At 42.4% G+C, this 24343-nt stretch overlaps 1 protein-coding gene across 4 annotated transcripts in view; it reads left to right on the plus strand.

Annotated features, from left to right (window-relative positions):
• Positions 1–24343, plus strand: part of NHSL1 (NHS like 1) — a 238315-nt gene that overhangs the window by 89363 nt on the left and 124609 nt on the right. For 2 of the 4 annotated variants that reach the window (XM_082855974.1, XM_082855971.1), the window contains exon 1: positions 19349–20187. The exons of the other annotated variants lie outside the window; for them this stretch is intronic. In XM_082855974.1, coding sequence (XP_082712100.1) covers positions 19986–20187 — 202 coding nt within the window. In that variant the 5' untranslated portion in view covers positions 19349–19985. Of the gene's footprint in view, positions 1–19348; positions 20188–24343 lie in introns of those variants that run through there. 4 annotated transcript variants of the gene reach the window in all.

Here is a 24343-nt window from a genome sequence, read left to right on the forward strand (position 1 = left end):
ATATTCATTTCTGGGTCCTCCTAATGTGCAGCTGCTAAAGGAAGCAAGAAGGGCAATGCTAATATTAAAATATCATGAAAAAAGAACGTCCATTTATATAGGACCTGCGGGGAGTACGGCATCTTAGGTTTTTGTGTTCTACTCGGTGTTTGGAGGTCTTAACTTTTTGATTGCAAGGTAGGACTCCTATGGGCTTAAAAGTCTCCTTGAGAGATTTTTTTTGGTTGAGCTTAACTCTTGCAAGGTAGGAATACTTTGCTGCTGCAGCTGCCTCTAGAAACTATTTTAAAGGGTTGGTTATATCAGTGAAGCTTTGAGAGTCTGTCCGTAGATGCCCATCTCCCCACCGCCACCTCCATTGAATCTAGGTGAGAAATGGATGTGAACTTAATAATGTACACAACCTCATCAACCCTTTGGAGATGCTCTGCTAAATTAATTGCGGCAGACTCCTCAGGGTGTCCTTTTGTGGTACTGTTGATTCTTTTAAGAACCTTGGCTGTTTTGCCAAAGGTATCACGTCTTTATAATCTTCAACATATTAATGAATGAAACACTGTTCTGTTTCTTCACTTGCTTTGAGGTATGTCATTGATAGTTTAGAGATCCACTTAGCCATCAAAATCCTATATTGACTTGTCCACATAATCCTTTTAGCCTATTTTTAGATTTATTAAGTGCTTTTCATGTAGTTGATGAAAAAGCTTTCATTTAAGAAATTGTTTCCACATGACCCTGGGGACCTCCCATTGTAGCTTAACAGTAGTTGAGATGTTGCATTGTTTGTTGGAAACTGCGAAGTAGAGTCAGTCCTGGCATATGGGCACCCTAGCCTTAGAGCTGGGAGGGCCTCGGGGTGGTAATTTAATCTCTTCATTTTACAGTCACGATGTCCAGAGAATTTCAGCAACTTATCCAGGCTGACTCCACTGGTCAGACAATGTAGATTCTGACTCCTAGGCCCTGTTCTTTTGCCTACGTCAGACTGACACTTGAATACCTGAAGACGCTGAGATCTTTGCCAAAGAAGTGCCTTTCAAGTTGCTTTGTGTGAGGGATGCAAAGGAAGAGGTACTTTTGTCCTGAATGTGTTTGGTTTAAGTTTTCAAACAGTAGTTTATGGCCTTTTGTTTCTCCTTGGGGTTGGGAAAGAAGGCAGTGTTAAAGGAGAGAGAGACCCAGAAATGCCACCATGCTATCATAAATGAGGAGAAACGTGGGCCATATTGGAGCTACCATTGTCAATTATACAAATCCTGCAGCAGGTGCATATACAATAGATGGTGTGGCAGCAGGAGCCTTGGCAGCCTCTAGACCCCTCACTTTCTCTTATCCATCATCTGCATCAGGACTCACGGCTTTGCTTCCTAACCATTTCTCAACTCTGTCTTTATGCTGGACTATTTTTACCCATTCACTGTCCGTAGATATCTTTTCTGCTGATTAAAGAAATTCAGAAAGGAAAGAGAGAGAGATTCTTTTTATATTCTATTCCAGGGTCCCCTATTACATATATTAAAGTTGGTTCTTTTATATATATATATATATATATATATTTTAAATTTTAACTCACTCCCATTTTGTCACGTTTGTTCCCTTTTCTGACACTCTGCTTAGAGATGATACGTATAAGAAAGGCTAAGTAAATATAATGTAGGAAGAAAGCTGGTTTTCGTACGTCACTTTCTATCTCACATAGGTGACTGAGCTCCTTACGAAGGTCCCCCCTGGAGGCCCGTACCCCATGCTGTGTAGCATACAGTAGTCTTGGCTTTAGTATAGTGAGCACGTCTGGTTTTCATTTTCTCAGGTGACCTCCAAAGGTTCAAGACATGTAATGAAATGAGTCCCAAATTAGGGTCATGTGCAGGGTGGGCTGGGCGGGGGTGGACTTAGCTCACGGGAACCAGCAGATCCCCAGGCACAGCCCTCTGCGCCTGAACGGGCTTTGGGGAGCGTGCTTTGTTCCAAGTACCTACTCCTCTCAGAGGAATATATTTGTGTTTCTTTGTGAAAATGGCCCAGAAATGAAAAAAAGCCACCTGTGATTTGTCAGTAAATTTGGGGATTTATTAAAATCTTGCTATGCAGCCCTTCCTTATTAATGTCAATGGGCTCAATTCATGGTCCACGCATGGTTAATGAGTTGTCGATTGACTTTGTCTTCCTAGGAAGCAGAACAGTGGTTTTCAGCTCTGGCTGCTGCTTCTTGGGAATCAAGTTGGATTCTGTAGATTTGGCATTGTGCCCACACATCTGTAGAGTTGAAAGCTCCCTTGGTGATTCTGATGTACAGCTATGGTTAAAACCCATTGAACTAGACTAGAGCACGAACTTCAAAGAGTTCAGGGGAAGTACACAACTACTCCAAGTCATTCCACAGGAACAGGTAAGGAGGCCGTTTTTGCTGAGAGCCAGGGAGTGATTTCGGAAGCCCAGAGGAACTGGCAATCCTGGTGGCCGTGAGAAATTAAGCTCTTAGGGATTTAGCTCTGTTTAGGCTCCTCCTTCCAATCCCCATTTGATTTAATAAAGACTCTCACCTTATCCTGAAATAGTTGTGAATGAGAATGTAACTATTCTCTGCTGCTAAAGCACAAGTATATATTCTCCAATAAAGATGTTAAAAACAAACAAAAATAAAATAAAATACCCTAAAAAAAAGTCCTTTCTCCGCTCTCTGTTGCCTGGAAGCGAGGAACCGGGGTAGTTGTGTTTCTCATATTTTATTCCCAACACCCCTGCCTCCCTCCAGATAATAGATGTGATCAAATAAACCGAAATCCCCTCTCACCCCATCCTTGGAAATTTTCAGCATTCATTAGCATATCAAAGGCTGGGAAAAGTCCTGTGGTTAACACGATAACAAAAAATCTCTCTAAAACTTTGTGTGAGTTAAACAAACTTATTTGCATAGGAAGAGACATTTTGCTCCTATTATACCTACAACTAAGTATTTTTTCCTTAACACCAGTTTGGGAAAGACTGGCCAAGTCACTTTCTGATTCAGTGATTTTCTGAGGGTTGATTTCTGACAGCTGAAGCTCTTTTTAAAATCCCCTTTGAAGTTGGACTGAATTAACAAATGGAAGGCTTGGCAAAGCAGTTTACTAATTCATAACTATATCCCTCTGCTTTCTTTGTGTTGCTAAGTACTATAATCTTTGACCTGAAAGGAAGAATACTGCTAACAAGTAAATATTTAAAAGGCCCATGAAGTATAATGTGTACAATGTGCGAGTTTGTGCCTGGGGAGCCCGTCTGCTGGCTGAAAGCAGTGACTCACTTTTTCATCTCCTAAATAGGCTGTTGTTTTACAGTAGGTTGAAAGGAAGTATTTTAAGTGCTAAGAGTTAGATTTTTTTAATTTTAATTTTTAGATTTAGTTAGCCATTGGCTTCACCGATTTGAAGGTGACGTGTAATTCATAACTCTTGAGTGTGCTGGTGCTCTGTACAAGCAAGTTAGCGTTATTGTGAATGAATGAACTCTGTGCTACCAAAGACGACTTGGAACAGAGCGAGGAAACGGAAACATGACTCATTGATGGACTTGAAGAGTATCAAGGGGGACTCACTAACTTCAGAGCCAGAGCGGAGGCGTGGTAAAGCAGGGAGAACCTGGATGGGGCAAGGAAACCAGGGTTCCAGTCCCAGCAGTGCCCCTGACTGTCTCGGTGACAATGGCTGATTCACTAAACCTCTCGGCCTTCTTTCTGCCCATAAGGGGAAGCGTGAATTATTTGTTGCTAGGATAACTGCCAGCTTCAAGACTTGATGAGCCTCTGAATTCTACGGATTTTCTGGTTTGTGTGGAAGTGGGTGTGTATGTCTTAATGGCCTTCAGATGGGATTCATCAAAGCTCCATGAAACAAACCTTTATTTTTAAATTTTGAAGTGAATTGCTATGACAGAGTATGGCTAGGAGAGTCCATGACAGACAATGAGGAAGCAAGTAAACTTTGGTTTGTAAGGCTGTGGGCAACCGATTTCCTGTGGCTGTGGCATTTGGTATAGCATGATGTGTATGGGATACTGTCAGAGAAAGGTTCATTATTGTCTACAGGCAAAAGTTCTGCTCTATCAGGGTTTCTTTTCAGAAGCTGTAAATTAGCTCCTAGCTGCCCTGTTCAATATACCTCACTGTGTTTTAAAAAAATATTGAGATCACCCTACTGAAATATATCCACAGACATTTTTCGTTAAGAACAGCAATCTGCATACCTGACACCTGATTTTTAGCTCCTGCAACGTAGTTTTTGCACAGTCCCTATTGTATAAAAATAATCTTGTGTTCTACTCTGTTCATGTAATGATTTTCTTTCATGCAGGCTAGATTGACAGGTACATTGAAATATCAGTGCTATGCCTGTTGGAAACTAACCTATGTATTCTCTAAAAGTGATAATCTGACTTGAATGTTTTGGGGAAGGGGGATAGCACAGTATTCTGAGGGTCATGATTAATTCTCTTTAATTATGGCTATGAGAATACATCAGTTGTCAGGGAATAACTGTACCAAAAAAAAAAGAAACCAAATATTTTTAAAGGGTAACTTTCGAAGTTAAATCATATGTGAAAGTTTCTGTAACTTTATCCCTTTTTCTTCCTGCAGCTCAAACCACGGTATAATATTTTACTACCAGTGGTTTTTGTTTTTATTTTTTGATAAACTGGTGCCAATAGTCCCTTACCTGTTTTTTTTCTGACTGTATTTTGCAAATTCTCCAGTTCAAAAAGATACGCCTGACAATAATGATTTCCATACATGCGTTGAGGGCGTCCTACAGTGCTATGTGCTTGACTCATAACCCCACTAGGTGGCAGTATTATTATTCTTGTTTGTATGTTTTCAGTGGGTGGCTAGGTTCAGAGAGGCTTGCGCCAGATCAAATTGTCAATAAGTATGTGTTGAAATCAAGATTGGAATCCAGCTGTGCCTAATTTATATATTTGTGCTGTCCCTCTCTCTCTGCTGTAGGAGCATGTCTTGGGGGGGTAGGGGAGGAAAGTGGAAAAGCCTTGCTTCCTGCATGATCTATTCAGTAAATTTCTACTGAACACCAACAGAATTAACATTTTTCTTCTCAAGGAGTTGCCCATCACTGGTGGACAGGAGAAGGGGTAGTATGGGTGGTTAGGCATCAGTTACCTATGGCAAACTAAGGAATCCCATATGCCCAACTTCGTGGTGCCTTGCAAGTTCTTGGGGCGAGGGTGTGCATAAATAAACAGCCACTTCGGAGGGTCAGAAATAATGCAACCAAGGAAGGGGCACTGAGATGAATCTAGAAGGGGGTGGGTTGGCCTCTGCTGCCGGGGCCTAAATCAAAGACCGAGAAGCCTGGGTTAGATTAGTAGCGGCGGCTCCTGAGCAGCATTTGACAAGATCAGGGCTGCGGTTCAAGGCTGACGTGGCAGAACGTGGAGGCCCAGATGGATCAAACTAAGCTGGAAGCTGCGGGGATTTCCCTTAGGGCAGACGGGAGAATGGTAGAGGGACGTCTCGACTGTCGCTTTATTTAAAGGGAGGTTATCTTTGAGTGAAGGTTATCTTCATACCCAGGTATGAAGGTGGGAGTGAGGCTGAAAGGAAAACCTAATGGTTTGGAACAACCTGGGCGACGTGCAAAGTAAGCGTAGAAATACTGTAGGAAGACGAGGGCCCAGTGGAGGTGGGCGATCCAACTTGTGGTCAGGCTGTTTTCCCCATTTACGGGGTGTTAGGGACTCACAGGATGAGAGTGAGCAACGGGTGGGGGGCTGTACTGCAGAGGGAACTTGTGTTGAGGAGGCCGCAGCTGCAGGGAGGCGTTTTGTTGTTTGCAGTGGAGGGAATCAGAGGGAGAGGGAGGCAGCCTCTAGAAACAGAGGCTGAAAGTGCCAAGGAGCAAATTCATTCATGCTGTACATGGTGAGCCGCAGGCAGGAGTGAACCAGGAGAGGGGAGATGGGATAAGTGAGGTTTTGGAGTGAAAAGGAGGGACAGCGAGATGCGGGGTCAGGGGTGGGGAGCCTGGCGGGTCCCCCAGCTGACGGGGAGGCTTCCTGGGCAGCCGTAGGGCCCTACCCCGTGCTGAGCAGGGAGGTTAGTCAGCCTCACCCAGCCAGTCGATGCCTACCCTGACCTGTACCTCCCCTCCAGGTAGTTGGTACACAGCCAGTGACCCCCAAACTTGTCTGATCAGCCCCCCAGGTGCTTCCCTGGCCCTTTCCCCAGAGGTTGTGTGTGTCTGGGAGGGGGCCCCAGAGCTTGTGTTTTAATAAGCACCCCCCAGGTCATGCCGATGAGCAGGCAAGTTTAGGAAACACTGACATGGACGCCCGAACGTCCTCAAGGCTAGACAGCGTCCTCTGTGATATTTCTTTAGCTCCTCAGCCATCTGGCCTGTGTAAGTATGAAAGACACTTCTGAATTTTAACCCGTAGGTTATTGAAGTGCATGGATACCCGACTGTTTCTATTTTATGAGATACCGTCAGGTTTTGAGTTCTACGTAGGATTCTTTGCTGGTTCCTAACCCAGGCTTGGCCAGTGTTTGAATACTACAAATACTCTCCCTGAATTCACCCAAGCCTCTACTGCTTGGGGCTTTCCAGAAGACGGATTGTTCTGTTCTGCCACCTGCTGGTCAACCACAGGCAAACCATGTCAGGTTTTGAGCATGATTTTCAATGGATCCTAGATGACGCAAAAAGTCTTATCTCTAATAAGGCCATCTGCTCTTAATTAAACCTTGTATACTTAATGTTGCAAATCTGACAAAGTTAATTTTCTCTTCTCTCTGGAACCTTTTTTCCAGCCCAGGTGTTAAAATACTAATAACAGCGACACATTCTGAGAGATCAGTTACCTGTGTTAATCTCAGAAAGAATGGGTTTTTTATGCCTCATGTCTCTTCTATGGACAAATGATTCTGGCAATTCAAAACCACGGTGAAGACAGATGGGATTCAGGCTCCGGAGTACTGGAGGAGTGTAATCTTGGAAAATTGCTTTACCTCTCTTAAGATCAGTTTATTTTCAGTGTAGTTGCATCATCTTCATCACCATCATCATCATCATCATTATTATTTTAAACTGTGCCTGACTCTGGGTCCCAACTTTGCTGATGACCTGACAATTAATTTCTAAAAATGTTCTGGGGTATCTGTTAAAGGCTGGGCCACACAGTGGTAAACTACTTAGATGGAATTCCTGCAGCCATGGAGCTAGTGTCACAGTGTCACACAAAACCCCTCAGATTCTTTGTTTCCTCATCTGTAAGATGAAAGTGTATGACAGAATAAGATCTCCTTTGGTCCCAAGCTCCTGTAATTCAAACAATCAGCGTGAGTGTAAGACTTAGTTTTCCTAGTGACTGTGGAAGGCAGTGTCTGTTCTCGGCCCCTCAGATAGGTACCCCTCTTCCCCCCCCACCCCCAGGCCCCAGTGACACCGATGCTGTCTAGGAAGCTTCTGAGGAGACTAATTTATGCTTTGCATCTGATGCTCTTTTAAACATTTTAAAAAGTTAGAATTGGAAAAATGGCAGGCTTCTTCATTTTTTTGTTCCTTTAACTATTGTTAGTTGAAACACAGAACCAGCATTAACTTAGCTTTATCTGTAAACAAAGTGTAAACTTTCTCAAAGATTGGTGTTTCTTAATTGGGGGTAGGGGCATACCTTACACAAAGTGTTTGATGGCCAGAGAGACACAGGATGGGTCAGGCCCAGCTGGAATTGTATTAGTGCCTTGATTCTCAACCGTGGGTGAATATTAGAATCACCTTTTGTAAAAGATTCTTGTTCAGTAGGTTATACATAGATTGGGTTTGGGGTGTTTTGTTTGGCCACTTACGTTTTTAAAAAACTAATGCAGTTTCACTTTGGGGCTGACCCATCCTGTGTTTCTTTGAGCAGTGCTAGGCCATCGGACATTGGGAGCTTACAGGGTTCCAGACACTGTGCTCAGCTCTGGACACTGGACACCCACAAATGCTTACTGGTCATCACCTCTGTCCTCATCTTTCTCTCCTACCTTTACTAGGCTGGTGACAAAACATTTTATTAGGCTGTTGATTCCTTAATTATTCTTTAGTATGAGGCTGTCCCTTAGGTAAGTTCGATTTTGAACTTTCCTCAGGCTTCATTGTAATCTCATTTTGTAAAGGTGTCTCTTCTGGAAGTGGCTGAGCATATGCTTACATATTAATTCTTGCTTGGCTTAGGTAATTCTTAAATGATGTCACTTCCTTAAGTGACACCCTTTGACCTAATCTCAGATACAGGCTACAACCTACTATAATTCCCTATGGCCTGAACAAGCAATATTGCACTATGTAATAAATTAAAGGTTATGTGACACCGTTAACTTTTTTTCTTATTTTGAATAGTAATTTACTTTTAGCCAAGCATTTTCTTATCAACTATAACCAATAATGTGTATTTTATGGAACTATACAGTACCTGGTACTTTTCTTCTGTATTCATTCCTCCTCTACCAAATATTGCCAGCAAACTAAACCTTAGAAGATGCTGGAACACATCTTGAGTATGCGTGTGCATGCGTGTATTTGGTGATGAAATTTGGAAGTTTCTTTACTTTTTAGCTATTTTACACAACTGTCATTACTTATGAGGTAAGCTACACCTGTGCTATTTTTGTAGTAATTCCTTTTAACCTGTCAGGATTTCACACTTTTCTTCAAACCCTTCATGGCCTCACCTCATTTGGGAAGAGAAATGGGCCTAGCAGTTCCTTGAGAAAATGACACAGGTGCAGTTGCTTGAGAACTTTGTCTGTGTCGGTGAGGCCTGCATGCTTGGTTCTTTTCCTCACAGTGCTGGCGTTGAGTGAACTGTTTTCCTGCTGGGAGTCTGACCCTCCTTTGCAGCTCACCATCCCCTTCCTATATATGCGGCCACAATTTTAATCTCCTGCTTCTGGCCTTACCAGACGTCTCCACTTGTGTACTAGCCACCTCTACTTCAAGTCCTGTAAGATCAATGGTTACCTCTTTACTGCTGCTGCAGATGAAAATAACCTATCAATTATCAAGTGCTAGTGATGTCAGCATCTCCCCAGTTAGTTTTCAGGGTCCCTGGTGTCTTTGTCTTGCAGCGGGTTGAGCCCAGGAATGAGAACAGAGGGTGCCGCTCACTTGGGGCCTTTTGAGGGAACACTGTCGTAATTGTCCCTGCGTTTCAGGGAGACAGCAGAGTGGCTGGGCTGAGAGAAGGGAGATTAGAAGGGGGAGTCTCTATAACTAATGCCTTCGTCTGTGCTAGCCAGTCTCTATCCACCCACTCCAGCCTGCCATCAGTGGCAAGGGTCTAGTGTTTATTTTGTAGAAATACTTCACCCTTCTTTGAAGTTCTTTTCGACGGCGTTATCTTAAAGAAGCATATTATAGAAACAAAAATTCCCTTGATTTAACACATTCATTTTGACCCTGGAGAGCAAGTGTTTCAACCAAAAATTTCTGAACGTCTGAAGTGTCTTTTAGGCCATTTGTTTTCTGAATTTCTCCTTATCAAAGTGAGTTTACTACTTAAGACTGTGACAAATGTGTTGTACAGGGACAGCCAAAGTCGTCATCATCAGATTGAATTGCTCTTCTCTAAGCAGCCTTTTTACTTGGAGATTTTGATGACTGTAAAAATTGTTGAGCTGAATGAAGAGAAAAACATATAAAGCCATCATTATATGCTTTGTTATATTTTCATGTGTTCTAGAAAGCTTACATTTGTTAAGCTTTTAAAGAAAACACTCTTATGCAACGAGTGAAATTTTAATAGACACAGTATGTGGGAGAAACACAAAAGTCCATTCCCTTAAGCAGATTTGCACATCGAGTGTAGAAGCTTAGGTATCGATTTTTCTCAGACATACCCTGCTGTGAAGTGTTCCTTTAATTACCTAAACAAGGTTGTAGGAAAAGGATCAGGTGAATTGATTCATGAGAGGTACCAGGTCCTTGGCACCTTTACCCATCATGCCGCTGGTTGTAGAGTGAGTGGAAATTTTTTAATATTAACTATTTTATAAAAATAAGTTTAAGAATGATTTGCAGGGCTTCCCGGGTGGCGCAGTGGTTAAGAATCCGCCTGCCAGTGCAGGGGACACGGGTTCAAGCCCTGGTCCGGGAAGTTCCCACGTGCCACAGAGCAACGAAGACCATGTGCCACAACTACTGAGCCTGTGCTCTAGAGCCCGTGAGCCACAACTACTGAGCCCGTGTGCCACAACTACTGAGCCCGTGTGCCACAACTACTGAAGCCTGCTCTCTAGAGCCCGCGAGCCACAACTACTGAAGCCCGCCCGCCTAGAGCCCATGCTCTGCAAAAAGAGAAGCCACCACAATGAGAAGCCCGTGCACCGCAACGAAGAGTAGTCCCCATTTGCCGCAACTAGAGAAAGCCCGCGCGCAGCAACGAAGACCCAACGCAGCCAAAAATAAATAAATAAAATAATAAATAAATTTTAAAAAAGAATGATTTGCAGTATAATATAATTTATAAAACTTTGACACACAAAACAGTACTATGTCTTGATGACCTCACTGGTATGTAGAAAAAGTGTGGAAAATATGTTTGGGAATGATACACACTAAATTTAGAATGATGTTACCACTGTGAGACTGGGGACAAGAGGGAAATTTATCTGTACACTTTTAAAAAATAAAACTGAAACAAATATAGCCATACATTAACTATTAAATCTGTGATGATCTCTCTCCTTTTCTCTGTCTAAAATAATTCTGCATGAAAATTAAACATTACTTGACTAAAACATTTATAGCCTGCGTTTAGCATACAAATTATGAAAAAACAAATGCCAAAGTAAAAAATTTAAAAATTTGTTATACTATATCTTGCTTGTAATATCCTACGATATATCATCCTAGTCTATTTTGTATTCATTTGGTATTATATCTATACTTTGATATAACGTTTGTGCTGTTTTTTGTTTGTTTGTTTGTTTGTTTTTGCGGTACGCGGGCCTCTCACCACTGTGGCCTCTCCCCTTGTGGAGCACAGGCTCAGGACGCGCAGGCTCAGTGGCCATGGCTCACGGGCCCAGCCGCTCCGCCGCATGTGGGATCTTCCCGGACCGGGCACGAACCCGTGTCCCCTGCATCGGCAGGCAGACTCTCAATCACCGCGCCACCAGGGAAGCCCGTTTGTGCATTTTTAGTGAAATTATGAGTAAAGATTTGAATCCTGCGTATCTGTTTGAATCGTAGTGTAATGATGTTGAAACTAGTGATTTTCAAATTGTAACATGCATGAGACTCATTTAAATGTGGACTCCCAGGTTCCTCTCCAGAGGTGTGAACTAAACAGGACCCAGGAATGTGCATTTTTAACAAGCCCTCCTGGCCTCCTAACTCCCCTACCCCAATCCAAGTTGATTCTGATACCGGTATCCTAAGGAACACATTTTGGGAAACACTGGTTTGAACTATCTGTGCTTGTGCAGTCTGCACAGCTCCGAGTGCCATTCCTACTTCTTCTAACCCAGGGTCAATAGGCTATGGTCTAGGGACCAAATACAGCCCACCACCTGTTTTAGTAAGTAAAGTTTTATTGAAACCCAGCCACCCTGATTGGTTTACATATGGTCTGGTGCTTTTTTTGCCACAATGGCAGATAGAGTCGTTGGAACAGAGACCATAGAGCTGACAAAGCCTAAAATACTTTCTCTCTGGCTCCTTACAAAAAACTTTGCTGACCCCTGCATGTAATCCATCATTTTGTGTGGGAGCATGTCAAAGGTAGTCCAGTAAAGAAACTGGAGTATATATAATTTGACTATGATGATGAAGGGCGTATAATTGACCCGTTTAGTTTAACAGGCATTGATTCAGTCCTTACTGTATGCTAGGTACTGTACATGCCTCGGTTTTCCCACTTGGGCAGCTTAGAGTCTTCCGTGGCAAATGCATGATTTCAGATGTGTTAGGGGAAGGGCAGCATTTCTTTTCATGATGTGCCATGGGAGCGTGGCATCCAACGCAGTCTAATCCCTGAGGTCGGGAATGATGTCCTAGGAGTCTCTCACCCTCAGTAACTTGCCCAGCAGCTGCCTGTGGTAGATGAGATTCAGAAATAGGCACTCCCTTCCCCTTGCCTGCTCAGGTGAGTGGAGTGTGTTGCTCCGCCCCAATCAAGTTGGCTTGGCCACGTGACTTGCTTTGGCCAATGAATGTTAGCAGCCCTGATGCGGAAGAAGCTGGTGCAGTTGAGCTTTGCTCTTTGGTGCCATTTCCATGAAAAAGGTAAGCCTGGACTGGCCTTCTGGTTCTAGGAGGGAGGAGAAGCACTACAGTTTATCCCTAGGGTGACCAACCATCCCAGTGTGCCTGGGACTGCCCCCATTTTAAAATAATTTCCATGTCCTAGGAAATTTCTCAGTCTCGGGCATACGGGAGCAGAGCCACCCCAAGCCGAGTCTAGCCTAGATTAGCTGGCCTCCAGATGACCCACAGAATCGTGAGAAATCCTAAATGACTGTTGCTTTAGGCCACTGAGTTTTGGGGTGCCTTGTTATGCAGCAGTAGTTAAGCAGTATAGCGCCTAATAAACGTTTGCTTATTTCAACTGAGATAGCTCCTGGCAGAAATTGTGAAGGTTGAGTAAAAGTCAAGCAGGTGAAAAAGATGAGAGGTGTTTTGGCAGATGGAGGCACAGAAGGGTCAAGGGCCCAGGGGCCTAGAATATAGTGTGAGCTGGCCGTGGAGGACAGCTCTGAGGGGAGCGCAGCTGGAAGCAGGGGTCCCCTTTCCCAGGGTATCGTCATAGCCCAGGGGAGAGGCCCGAGGCTGAGGCTGTCTGCATGGTCGAAGGAAGGGCAGCGTATGGGAGGAAAGACCTTGGCTCAAATCTCAACTCTGCTACCTAATAACTTGGTGGGGGGTTGTTAGGCAAGTTACTTTATCACCTTTATCCTTGGTATCTGCATCTGCAAAATATGTATGATGATACATATTTCACAGGGTTTATGTTAGAGGGAAGAAACCAACAGGAACGTTTGTGATTTCTTCATTCTGACTCTACACTTACCTATCAAGCTGGCAGCAAATGATCCAGTTAGAACAGTGTGGCTGAAAGCAGGATGGGCATTGCCACTGTTCTCACTGGTTTCAGAACTTTTCCAGTTTTCTTTCTCCCACCTTTTTTGTTTGTTTGTTTGAATTTCTCATTTATTTCTCACACATTTGTCTGGTTCAATGGAATCATTGCTGGTATCAGCAATATTTAACCACATGTTTAGCAGGGAATGGTAGTATAATAAAGGGAATAGCTGAAATGATAAAATGTCTGTTAAAAAAACCCAGATATATTCAATGTGCTCTGTAGAGCCATAGTGAATATAGTTTTAAAGATAGAGCCAAATAGAATAAACATTTTGGAAGGTCACTTAAAGTTGACTGAAAAAATTCTTTGTCTTAATCATGTACCAGGAAAAACTTAACAAAAAAATTTTTTCCACTGCCACAGAGCAACTAAGTTTACATGGTGGAACCCAGGAGGTCCCAGCCTGTCTGCATGGATTACCAGGTAGGATGTGGGCTGCTTTTCTGATTTTGGCTCTTTGTTGATTGTCCCAGGTTCTGAGTGGGATCATTCAGTTCCAGAGTTTTGGTGGATGGAAGCAATGTAGATGTCTTTACAAATTAAGAAAAGCATGCCGCCTAGCAGTTAATGACCGTCTTTCTTCTCAAAGTGATGCAGTATAACTCTATGGATAATGGAAATTTATTATTAACCCTTTAATTCAGATTATATATTTTTAACAGTTTACAAATTTTAGTTCTGCTTTTTGTAACTTAGTGATAAAGGAATGGAATTTAGTTATAAAGGTTAAATTATCTCTTTGACCTGGAACATGCTAAGATCAAAAGAAAGAGGGAACATGGGAATGAGTAGACGATTCTGTTGTTCACTCTTGTGACCAGCATTGGTTAGTACTGGCTGTGTGTTAGGTACCGTAGGGAACATGGAGGGAAAAGGATGAGATCCCTGCTTTTGGGGACCGTTATTGGCTAGTACTGTGCTAAGTCGAAGATGGTCCAGGGCCCTACCTGGGTGCTTTGGGAATTCGGAATTTCAGACCCTATTCCAGACTTGAATCCGACTCTGTGTTTTAATAAGATTTCCTGTGATTTATGTGCAAGACAAGTTTGTGAAGAACTGGTTGAGTAAGTAGAAAAAATAATAATTACAAGGATCTGGAGAGGGATGAAGTACAAAGGAGATTATGATTAAAATTTTTTTTATTTGGAGTTTTATTTCAGTTTCAGAGTAGGTTCATCCTTGAACTTCAAAGTGAATGCTCAATTTTAGGGGAGCTTCTCGTATGAACTTCTCGGATGGGGACATTTTCTTGGTCAAGGTTGGGGCAAAGTTTGCATTCTTGGCAAGCCCCTAGCAGTGCACAGTACACATCAGTGACAGTATCCATCAGTGACAGCTTCTGACCAGGCACAGGCCTTACCCCCTTGCAGCACACCACCTCCCAGGGGGTTGAGAGCAGTAATGTGCTGCCATATTGCTCCTGTATCAGTGATCCTGGGGGAACAGTGTCACTAAGGCTTCGTGTCAGAACTGTTCAGGAGTCCTTTTCAGACATGAAGACACTGAAACATGGGATTTAGGCTTGTGGTGATACATAAATACAAGTGTTTGCATTTAATCTTTCCAGTTGAGGGAAACATTATTAATTCCATTGAAAGGGACCTATTCTGACTTTCAAAGCTAGAGCTCAACATAAAGGCAGTGCTTTTTTTTCTTTTAAGTATTGAAGCAGTGGTAGGTGAGGAGAACCCTAAAAATAGACCTCTCTCTGAATGGTTAATTGGCAACGTTTCATCTTCTCTGACTTCCTTCTTGAGTAAATCAGGTGCTTAATTCGGTAGGGGGTGGGAGGTGGGTGAGGAAGGAGGATTTCGTGTACTGTAGCAGTCGGCTCGCTGTGGCCCTGGGGGCAATATGGGTTTTTTGTTGTTAGTTATAAATGTCTGGCTCGAACTGTTTACTTCTAGATGTTGAGATAAGCTTTCATTATTCGTGTGTACAAATTACCTCATAGAAAGTTTGCATTTGAATCTACTCTTCAATTATTTACAAGAGATGACAGTTGGGAAAACTGCTGCACCCTGTCCTAGAAGCTGACGGCCTCTGTGACTCATGGGGTAATCTGATAGGGTACACACTTCACTGCTTCTACCCAGTCAGGGCTGCTTTAGAACAAGACACAGTTCAGAGTGACTCTCCTTGCTGCGGTATATGTTTTTTTTCACCCTGTCTCTGTTCATTAAGCCTTCTGTTTGTGCGCCCCATTCCAGCCAAGCCAGCAACCAACTCTGACCATACAGCACTGTCCTCCATTGGTTTGTGGCATCAGGGCCTGCCTCTCCTATTCTTCCTTTCCAGGTTTGAGGGAGAGGTGTAATAAGGAAGAAGAACCTTTTGTATTCTATTACAAGTTAATCACTAAAGGGGTGTTACCTATAAGCTTAAATTACACATAATGGCCAATCTCTGGGACCGCTGCTTCCCAGGTAATGAGCATTAAGCTAAAATACCTTTGTTTGGCTCACAGGAAATATCCTGACCAGGCTCACCTGTGAATGACTGCAGGGAGGATGAAATTAACACAGCCCCTCTGGAGGCTGATGGGAATCAGGAAATGTTTGACTTTACTCCCTCCCCTTTTAGTATAAAAGTATAAAAGGAGCCTGAATTCTCACTCAGGCAAGATGATTCTTGGGGGCCCAAGTCCACCATCTTTTCTGTTTGGTTGCCGGCTTCCCAAAGAAAGTCGCTATCCTTTGCCCCAGCGATTTATCTCTCGATTATTGGCCTGTTGTGTGGCTAGCAGTACGAGCTTAGGCTCTGTAACAGAGGGTCAGGGCAGAAAAGGTACACATGGAAATTAAGAGTTATAATGCTCTTTTGTGGCCTTTGAGGCCAAAAAACTGATGGTACTTGAAATTAGTTCCTGCTCTTGGCTGGCATTTTACACAGATGGCAAGGGCGGCAATTACATGCCCGATTGAGTTGAGAGATTTGTCTAATCCTATATCCTGTCATGTTTAACAATTCTTATTAAATCAAAAACTTCCATTTGAGCTTAACTCATCTTTAAGGATGGCGGTATATATCGAAACATGAAATATTGTGTCTTTTGGCAAGGACTTTCCAAATGTATTCAATCTATCCCTTTGACTCTTGGTGGAAATATAAATAAATCTTTCCAGATTAATGGGTATTTGACTCAGGAATTCTCAAAGAAGATGATTCTGGAACTTCCCTTAGTAATATATTCTGGTGCATCCCAGTTTTTTTACTTAACTTTTCTTTAATGTATTACTTAAATCATTCCTGAAATAATACAGAGTAATTTCTTGACTTTCGGTCAGTAATGTTGGGTAAATTCCTCACCACCCTCAAGTGCTAAGAACTTAATATAAAAGAGGCAATAAATCATAAGCCTGGTTTCAGTCCACCTGGGGGTCGTTATCTAGAGGCTGCTCCTCCAGCCATTTCAACCCTTGGGCTTCCATCTCGCAAGTGAAAGGACAAGGGTGCTGGCCAGGAGGCAACTGTAACAAAGCCCTTCCTTCCACTAAAGCTATGTATTTCACTCCGTGAGTGCTCATGACTCCCGTGAAGCATATAATTTAAGCAAGATTATTTATCTGATTTTCTGTTGCCTGAAGCTCAGCAGGGGCAAAATGGTAGGAAGGGAGCAGTTATTGGCACGTATGATGACAACAGAAGTTTCACTTTGACAGCCTGACAGTGAGGGGGGAGATGGGAAAGCACTGCACAGTAAGGAGTGTGGACAAAAAAATCTGTTCAGCATGTCTGTTTAAAAGGTCTGGGAAGAGTGTGTTCTATTGTAGATTTTCTTGGGAAAAAATGGTTAAATTATGATGTTTTATTACATTGAAGATTATAGTGGAATCTAATATTTGAAGAAACAGGTTATATTCTGAAAGTAGGGATTTTCCACTGTGGGGTTATTATGAAGATTAGCAGTAGTATATGTGATGTGCGTGGCACAAAGTAGCCATGACCCCGATGCTGCTGGCAGGGGTAGATTTGTATGACCCTAGGGTTGATAGTCCAGATGCTTAAAGTGTGTGGTTCATCATAGTTGTTGCATAAATATAGGCCGAATGAATGTAATAGCTTTTTAAGCAGTTCGCTTATGTTTTTCTAAGCTAATTGGAGTACATATCTAACACAGATAGTTAAAATACAAATATTTCCTACAAAGCGATTTAAGTCATTATATTTTACCTTGGTCATAGGGGAACTCTGGTCCAGTTGTAAAAGTAGTTAAGTTATTTGACCTTCTTTTACATAAGTGAAGATATTAATAATCAAGGCTCAATCTAACAGAAACAGAATAGCTCATAGATGGAGAATTGGTTATATGCAAACATAGCCATCTGTCTTGTGAATGATGGGAAATCCATTAAGTTTCTTTGAAGTCCAGCATTAAGTGTGTATTCACTTTGAGGAAGAGTCATGAGTCCAGTCCTTGAATGGACCCATTTTGCTTCTTGATTGCTTGGCAGTGAATATTCCTCTAGCCCCTGCCATCAGCTCTTTTTCAGATGTGTGTAGGAGGTACCGGAGGAAAACACACCAGTTACTAATGACATCAATTCCTCTATGCTGTTGTATGTGTGTGTGTGTGCACACTCCAAGGAAGCTGGTCTGGGGACACTGTTCAAAGGCACTTGCTGAATGTAAAGAACAGCATGAGGTTTATTTCAGGGCTGAGATATTCCTAACTTAAAACTGTAACTGCAGGATGTAGACATCAGCGGGGATACCACTGTGTTCCTTGTTTGGGGTCCATGGGTCCTTAAAGAACGCATACTCGGGTGTCAGGGGGTCCCATGAGCATCTGAAACAGTAAAAGCAGCATTTGGGATGTTTTCTATGTTCTGGCACGAGGGTCTTTTTTTTTCCCTAAGTTTAATTTTATATTTTGAGTTTCTCAAAGTCTTTGACTCAGAAAGAATATTGGATATTTGAACTTTGATGTTAGCCACTGATGCTATATGTAATTATATCACTTTTGCCCTTATAATAGTGATCAAATCACGTACGTTCTCTGGACCTGAATTTCTCCATCAATAAATTGAGGGGCTTAAACTACATGATTTCTTGAGGACACTTTGAGCTTTTATCCCGAGTCCCTGTTTTTGCTACCTGGACTGTTCTGCACCTTTGCCCTTTAGTCCTACGACCTGTTCTCTGTCGCGGTTTCCGTGGTGATATGAGCTGTCCATCCAAGAAACACTCGGCAGCAGCTCTGTGTTTTTCTTCTATAAACGTCCCAGTCCTGGTAAGCGTGTAGAGCCTTTTTCTTACAATCTCAGTGAATTGCAGTAGATGTATGATGCAAAATCCTGCTTTTATTATTTTTAATCAAAGTTTATTTTCTGTTGTAATATGTTAGCTTTAATATATTTGCTATTACAGGAGAGGGAGTACAGGAGAGGGAGATGGACCCAGTTCTGTACTTGCCCTTACTCTGAATGACACTTTGGGGAGAGGACACTGACCCAAGTCTCTATGATGAAAAGTTGCAAAAGTTCTTTATACCCCTAGGACCATGGAATTATGTTGGCCTTGGGTGAAATGATGCCCCCAAATGCATTCCAACATGTGGCTGTAGATATTTTGCTGCCCTGATTAAGGGTTTCCAAAGGGCTGGAGCCTACAGCTAAAAGCTACCAGCATAGCTCTCAGATTATGGTTCTCTGTGATAGGATGATCATTCAAAGCCAGAGAGGAATGACCCCCAGGGGCTGCCGGTGGGGAGGCAGAAGTGGCTCATCAGCCCCCGACTCCTGCTGCTGGTGGAAGACAGGAGAGGCAGTGACAGGTGCAAGAACGGCTACGTTTCACCTTCGCTGAAAGCTGGGAGTGACATAATAGCTGGGTCAGTTTTATTCCCTTTGGAAGTACATTTCCTTAGATGATGACATTCCTAAATCCATTTAGGAATGCTGGATGTGTATATAACTACATAATCTCTGAAAGCTTCTTCTCAAAATCCCACTTCCAGAAATGTGGTCTGACGATAATTAATTAAGTTTTGGCTTTAAAAAAAAAAAAGTGTCCAGAAGTGTGTATGCGTTTCTGCAGCTTTGCCGGAGTTCAGAAGTTTGAGCTGCCTCTGAAGTATTGACTGCAGCAGGGAGGCGGGGTTTTTTGTCTCCAATGAGGTGGCTCCAGTGTTGGGAAAGCCTATCGCCTTTCATAGGAGCGCTTACTCTGTAATCCAAGCAGTAGCCACACAGCCCGTTTTATTGTTTGTGGAGTCCTGTGGCTCCTGAGTGCTTCACAGACAGGAAAGAGGGCAAATGAGCTGAACTCTTTGATTTCTCCCAAGTCACCTGTGTGGCTGAACTTTAAACTAGGCGCCTGGGTTGGCGCTGAATCTTTCTCTCCAGCCTGAGGAGTTCCTTCTGTCTGCAGCAGACGGCTGGCTTTCTGCCCTTGTGGGGAAAGATGCCTGGGAGAGGAGTAGGATTACAGTATGGGATGCTAGGTACACACCAAAGAGTCGGAGTGCCTTGGTCTTGTTCTTCACCAAGTCCTGACAAGCGTCCCTGAAATGAACACCCTGCTGCATTTTTAAAATTATACTTTTAGTTATTTTTATTTTCATATTTTCTGGGGGTGAGGTAGGGACTGTGAATAGTCCTGATCTAGAGACCAGGTACCACAATGTGGCTAGGGTAAAAAAAAAAAATTTTTTTTTTTTTCCTAATCTCTCATTTTTCTTTTCTTTATAATTGGGTGACACAGAAGCAATCTTTCTGCAGAGTGCCCTGCCTGACTCTCAGGATTGTCTGAACAAGTAGGAAGGAGCAGTTTCATTGAAAGGACCTGGAACGATTTTTAAAAACAAGCTTTTTGTTGGCTGGACTGTCCTTTGTCTGTAGTTGATTTTGATGTGAAAGAAGATGAAAAAGGAAGGCTCTTCAGGTCCCTTCAGACTCAAGTCAAACCCAGGTTCCCTCTCACGTGCTGTGAGTTGGATAAATTTCTCCTCCTTGCCCAGGCAGACAAAGAGGCTGTTTCGCAGTGATGGAGAGCTCTCAGTTTGTGGGCAGCAGGTGGAAGCGGATGATGAAAACTGGACCTACAGAATCCATCCCAGAAAAGGTGACTTGACTTTTTTCTATTTAAACATTTTTAGGAGTTTGCTATCTAGAATTCTTGGTTTCTGTCACTGATTTCTGTTCACGATTCTTGGCCCCGTTAGGAGTTTTTGTGTGTTTTTGTATTGGAATTCAGTGTCAGTCATTTGTTTGCATGTCTAAAATAAAAATGCTCCTTCAATTAGATTCAACCTGAGATTGTGTCCTTCTAAGAAGGATAAAATAGCTGTTATGTGTCCTCAGCACTGCCCCCCACCCCCAAATCATATCCGCACGCTCATGTGACTTGTGCAAAGTTCAGTGGTAAACTACATCCTGGGAGGAATCTTCTGCTCTTTACAACAATTGAAAGTTAGGACATGGAGCTCTTTTCTGAAACAGTGCACTGAGAAAACTTTGGGAATCGTGGATAAACTTTTTGCATATTTCTTTAAGAAGACTGATGAATTACACAAACGCTTGAATTAAACAGGTGTTGGGGTGACATCGAGGAAATGAACACACGAAGTGTGATATCCTGGCCAGAAGGAGTTTTTGGATTTCCTTCAAGTTCCTTTTCAGACCATTGCTGGTCTCTGTTCTCAGGTTTAGCATGTTTTGTCTTCTTCAAGGTGAAGAAATATAGCAGTCCTGGCGGAAAAGAGGGAAATATTTCAATATTTCTTAAACACACCCCTGTTTTATATTTAGAATTTCTGAGGTCTTCCTTTTAGAATGTTTACTGGAGAGACTGAATTGTTAGGCTCTAAAATGGTTTCTCCATTCAGAGCCGTGTCACAGCCCAGTGGGGGGGCACTATTTGAGGTTTACAAAGGAACCTCGTCCAGACATTCCGCATGCTTGTATTTTCCCTATTTATCACATTCTTCCCGTGCCAAGAGAAGCCTCACTAAAACCTTTCAGGGACCTGTCCTCCCCCTTCTTTGGGGAAATAAAACTGCTGAAACGTGAGAGAGCTAAGTTAAATCTGTGCTTATGGGGACAGTAATTATATTCCATGGACTGAGAATTAAACGCACCCTTCTTCATGGATAATGTGGGTTAAGCCATTTGCTCTTGTCTGTTAAACTGTGGCACAAGAGGGACTAGTTAATGCTCTTTGAAGATGTCAGTTGTTTATTATGTCAAGAAGGGGGTCCGCAGTGGTCTGCTGATACTGAGCCGAAATACACAGGTTTTTAGTTCAGATGCTGTATAATTGCCAGGCGTAGAAAAGCCATTTGTGCTTTCTGGCTGGAGTTGTGTAGTTTAGTAAGTCCACGAACTTTACTTTTCTAAATCAGGAATAAGCTGTGGTTTTGGTAAATGGGTGGGTTGTAATGTTCAAAGGGTGGATACAGTAGTACTGTGGTCGCGAGAGGGTGTAGTTTTAATTCCTTTGGCCTTTGCCAGGGGTTGCTTTTTTATGGCTTGTTTTGTTTTAAATCAACTGCTGTCAAGTTTCTGTTAAAGATTGTGTACATGTGTGAGCACGCGGCTTTAGGATTTCCATCATAGATGCGCCACCTAAACTAACGCTAAAGGGAAAGAGACTGTGAATTTGCATGGATTAGTTTTAGTTGGGAAATGAAGCAAATACTGTACACTTGACTTGTGAAAAATAAAGAAGTCATTGTAAAGACCAGGGGCGATTTGTAGAGGGAGGACTTGTTTATGTAACAATACAAAAGATTGTGCCCTTTATCCCTTACAGTAATAGGGGATACAGTAGCCTCATGAAGATAAATGGTGGCATAATACAGTGTGTAAATTTGTATGGTTCTTAGAAATAGTTGGACGTGGATGATATTATCACTTTTGACATGTGCGGTTAGGGGAAAGTCCTTAAAAAGCTGCCTATAGATCAGAATTCGTGGACTTAGATTCTTTTTTCATATTTGACTTGCAAAAGAAAATTGGCTCCCAACTTGGACATGTTGCCTCAGGGGCATTGTAACAGTTGCTCTTTAGTCCACATAATTCTTTCCTTTGGAGAAATACAGAGTGACATTTGTTTACGCTTACAGACCAAAAGAGGGAAAATCTTTCAGAAAAGTTATACAGGACTGGAGTTTTGTTTCATTTTTTTTTTTGGAGCATCAAATAAATTTGCTAAAAGTCTAACAAGGATTATCAGTCAGTGCTAAGAATGCCCAATGGCCATATTAGGATTTGGTTGCAAATAAATATGCATCGAAGACGTATTGGTCTATGGGGATTGTGTAGCATCTTTCTCAGGCGTCCAAATCCACTTGCCTTTCAGCCTGCTCCCTAAACCCCTGACCTTATATTCACATTTTTTTGAAATACACAGGTTTCTAAAAGCCTGCTCGCCCTTCTTCTCCCATGCATACATATACTGCCATCAAGCAGTGGCAGCCAGGAGTAGGGCAGTGTAGCTTAACAAGTCAGCCTTGTGTCAGTGGTCCTGTCTGTGTTCTTCCCTCTACCCGCCGCACCCCACCCCACCCCCAAGGGATCTCTGTCTGATGAGGTGTCCGGTTCTACAGGCTTTCTCCCTCCCATCCAGCAGCTGCTGCAAGGCCGGAGTGCTTGCCCTGCTCCCGGCCTACATCTCCAGGTCGCGTTGCTTTGCACAGTTAGCCCCCTGAATCCCTACTATCAGTGTAGGTAGTATGTTGAATAAGATGCATGTTCATTCTATAAAACAGTTCTTTCAAGTTTTGTTTTAGAAGTTCTTTTTATAGTGAATCTCCATGCTAGGTTGCTTATCAGTAACATCAGATTAAAGTGTTTGAGTGGTTACCTTTATGGATATCTATCATTACATAGACCCATAGCTTTACAGTCCAGTGTTAGCGCTTATACTCGAGAAGCTAAGGATAAAATTCCTGAGCCTAAAAAGTAACTAGAAGATACGTATTGATGTGTCCAAAGCAATCACAAGTAAGGACCTGTGTGCTTTCTCTTGTTCTAGAACATGGCAAGTTTCAAAACTCTCTTGCGTTGACATTTGTACTCTGGAAGGTAAAAATGAATTGAGTAACAGCAGTGACCCGTCCTTATATTCTTCGTGTGATGTGACCCACTCTCACAGCAGATGATGTTTCGACTTAATTAGCCATAAAAATCAAGGGTGTGAATCACTGTCCTTTTGAATGTTACATTTAGTGAATCATGAGCTGTTTTGCTAGATGCCTGTGTAGTCAAAAAGTAGAAGTCAGTTGTAGATGAGACCGTATGTTGCTTTTCACGTGGAGTTGGTTGTGAGAGTATTTGGAAGGAATTCTCACTGAGTACCACGTGTGGGATACAGGGAAATGTAGCACACAGGCCCTGAAGTCATGGAGTTCATACTTCAGTGGAGAAGCAGATAAGGCATTTAAGGGAGAATTAAAGAGAAAATGCAGGATAATTGTGAAAAAGTGTAAAGTGAGTGGCTTAGATGAGAAGGTACTTTATATGGAGCATTTCCATGTTTTGCATGGTCTTCTGGCTGTGCATTGATTTCAACAATATTTAATGAGCTCCTGCTTTGTTTCCAGCACTGTGGAAGGTTCTCAAGGGAAACTAATGACCAGTAGTAGTTATTCTGTGCTTCCCCTGTCTTGCTTACTTACTCTTCTCTTGTCAGTTAAAACCAAAAGAGGAGGAATAATAATGGCGTATCCTCTCATTGAGCAGAGCGTGTTTTGTTGGAGCCCCAGTTCCGTGTTCAGCTGGGCAGAGACATGATTGATGATCCTGGTATTGGCAGGTCAAGAGACTGGGTAATTGACATGCCAGGCTGCAATTTAAAAGATGCTTTCATTCTGTTCTTCTGGACATTGCCGTATGTATTAACAACATTACAAAATTTGAATCATTTGGATTTCTGTTCCCTCCCTTTCCAGGAACAACAAAAATGACCAGAGAATGACCTTACTAGATATCAAGGGTAATGAATAATCCATACACTAGATAATCAATTGTGTGGAGTTGGCTGTATTTAAAATAATTTCATCCCAGTGTCCTCCCTAATAAAATAGTTGCAGAAAACAGAATCCTTGTGCATAATTAGATTAGCAGTGACTTCAGATACTACAGTGGAGGAAAATGGCATGGCAGACCAAAAGCAAGGTCAAGATCCTGTTTCTATGTAAATACCTGTAATTTATTTTTGATCATAAAATCCTTAACAGTATAAGATCTAAGAACATTTCCTTCGTGGCATTAAAAGA

Source organism: Leucopleurus acutus (genome assembly GCF_964270905.1).
Source record: "Leucopleurus acutus genome assembly, chromosome: 15".
In the NCBI taxonomy this organism is placed as follows: domain Eukaryota; kingdom Metazoa; phylum Chordata; class Mammalia; order Artiodactyla; family Delphinidae; genus Leucopleurus; species Leucopleurus acutus.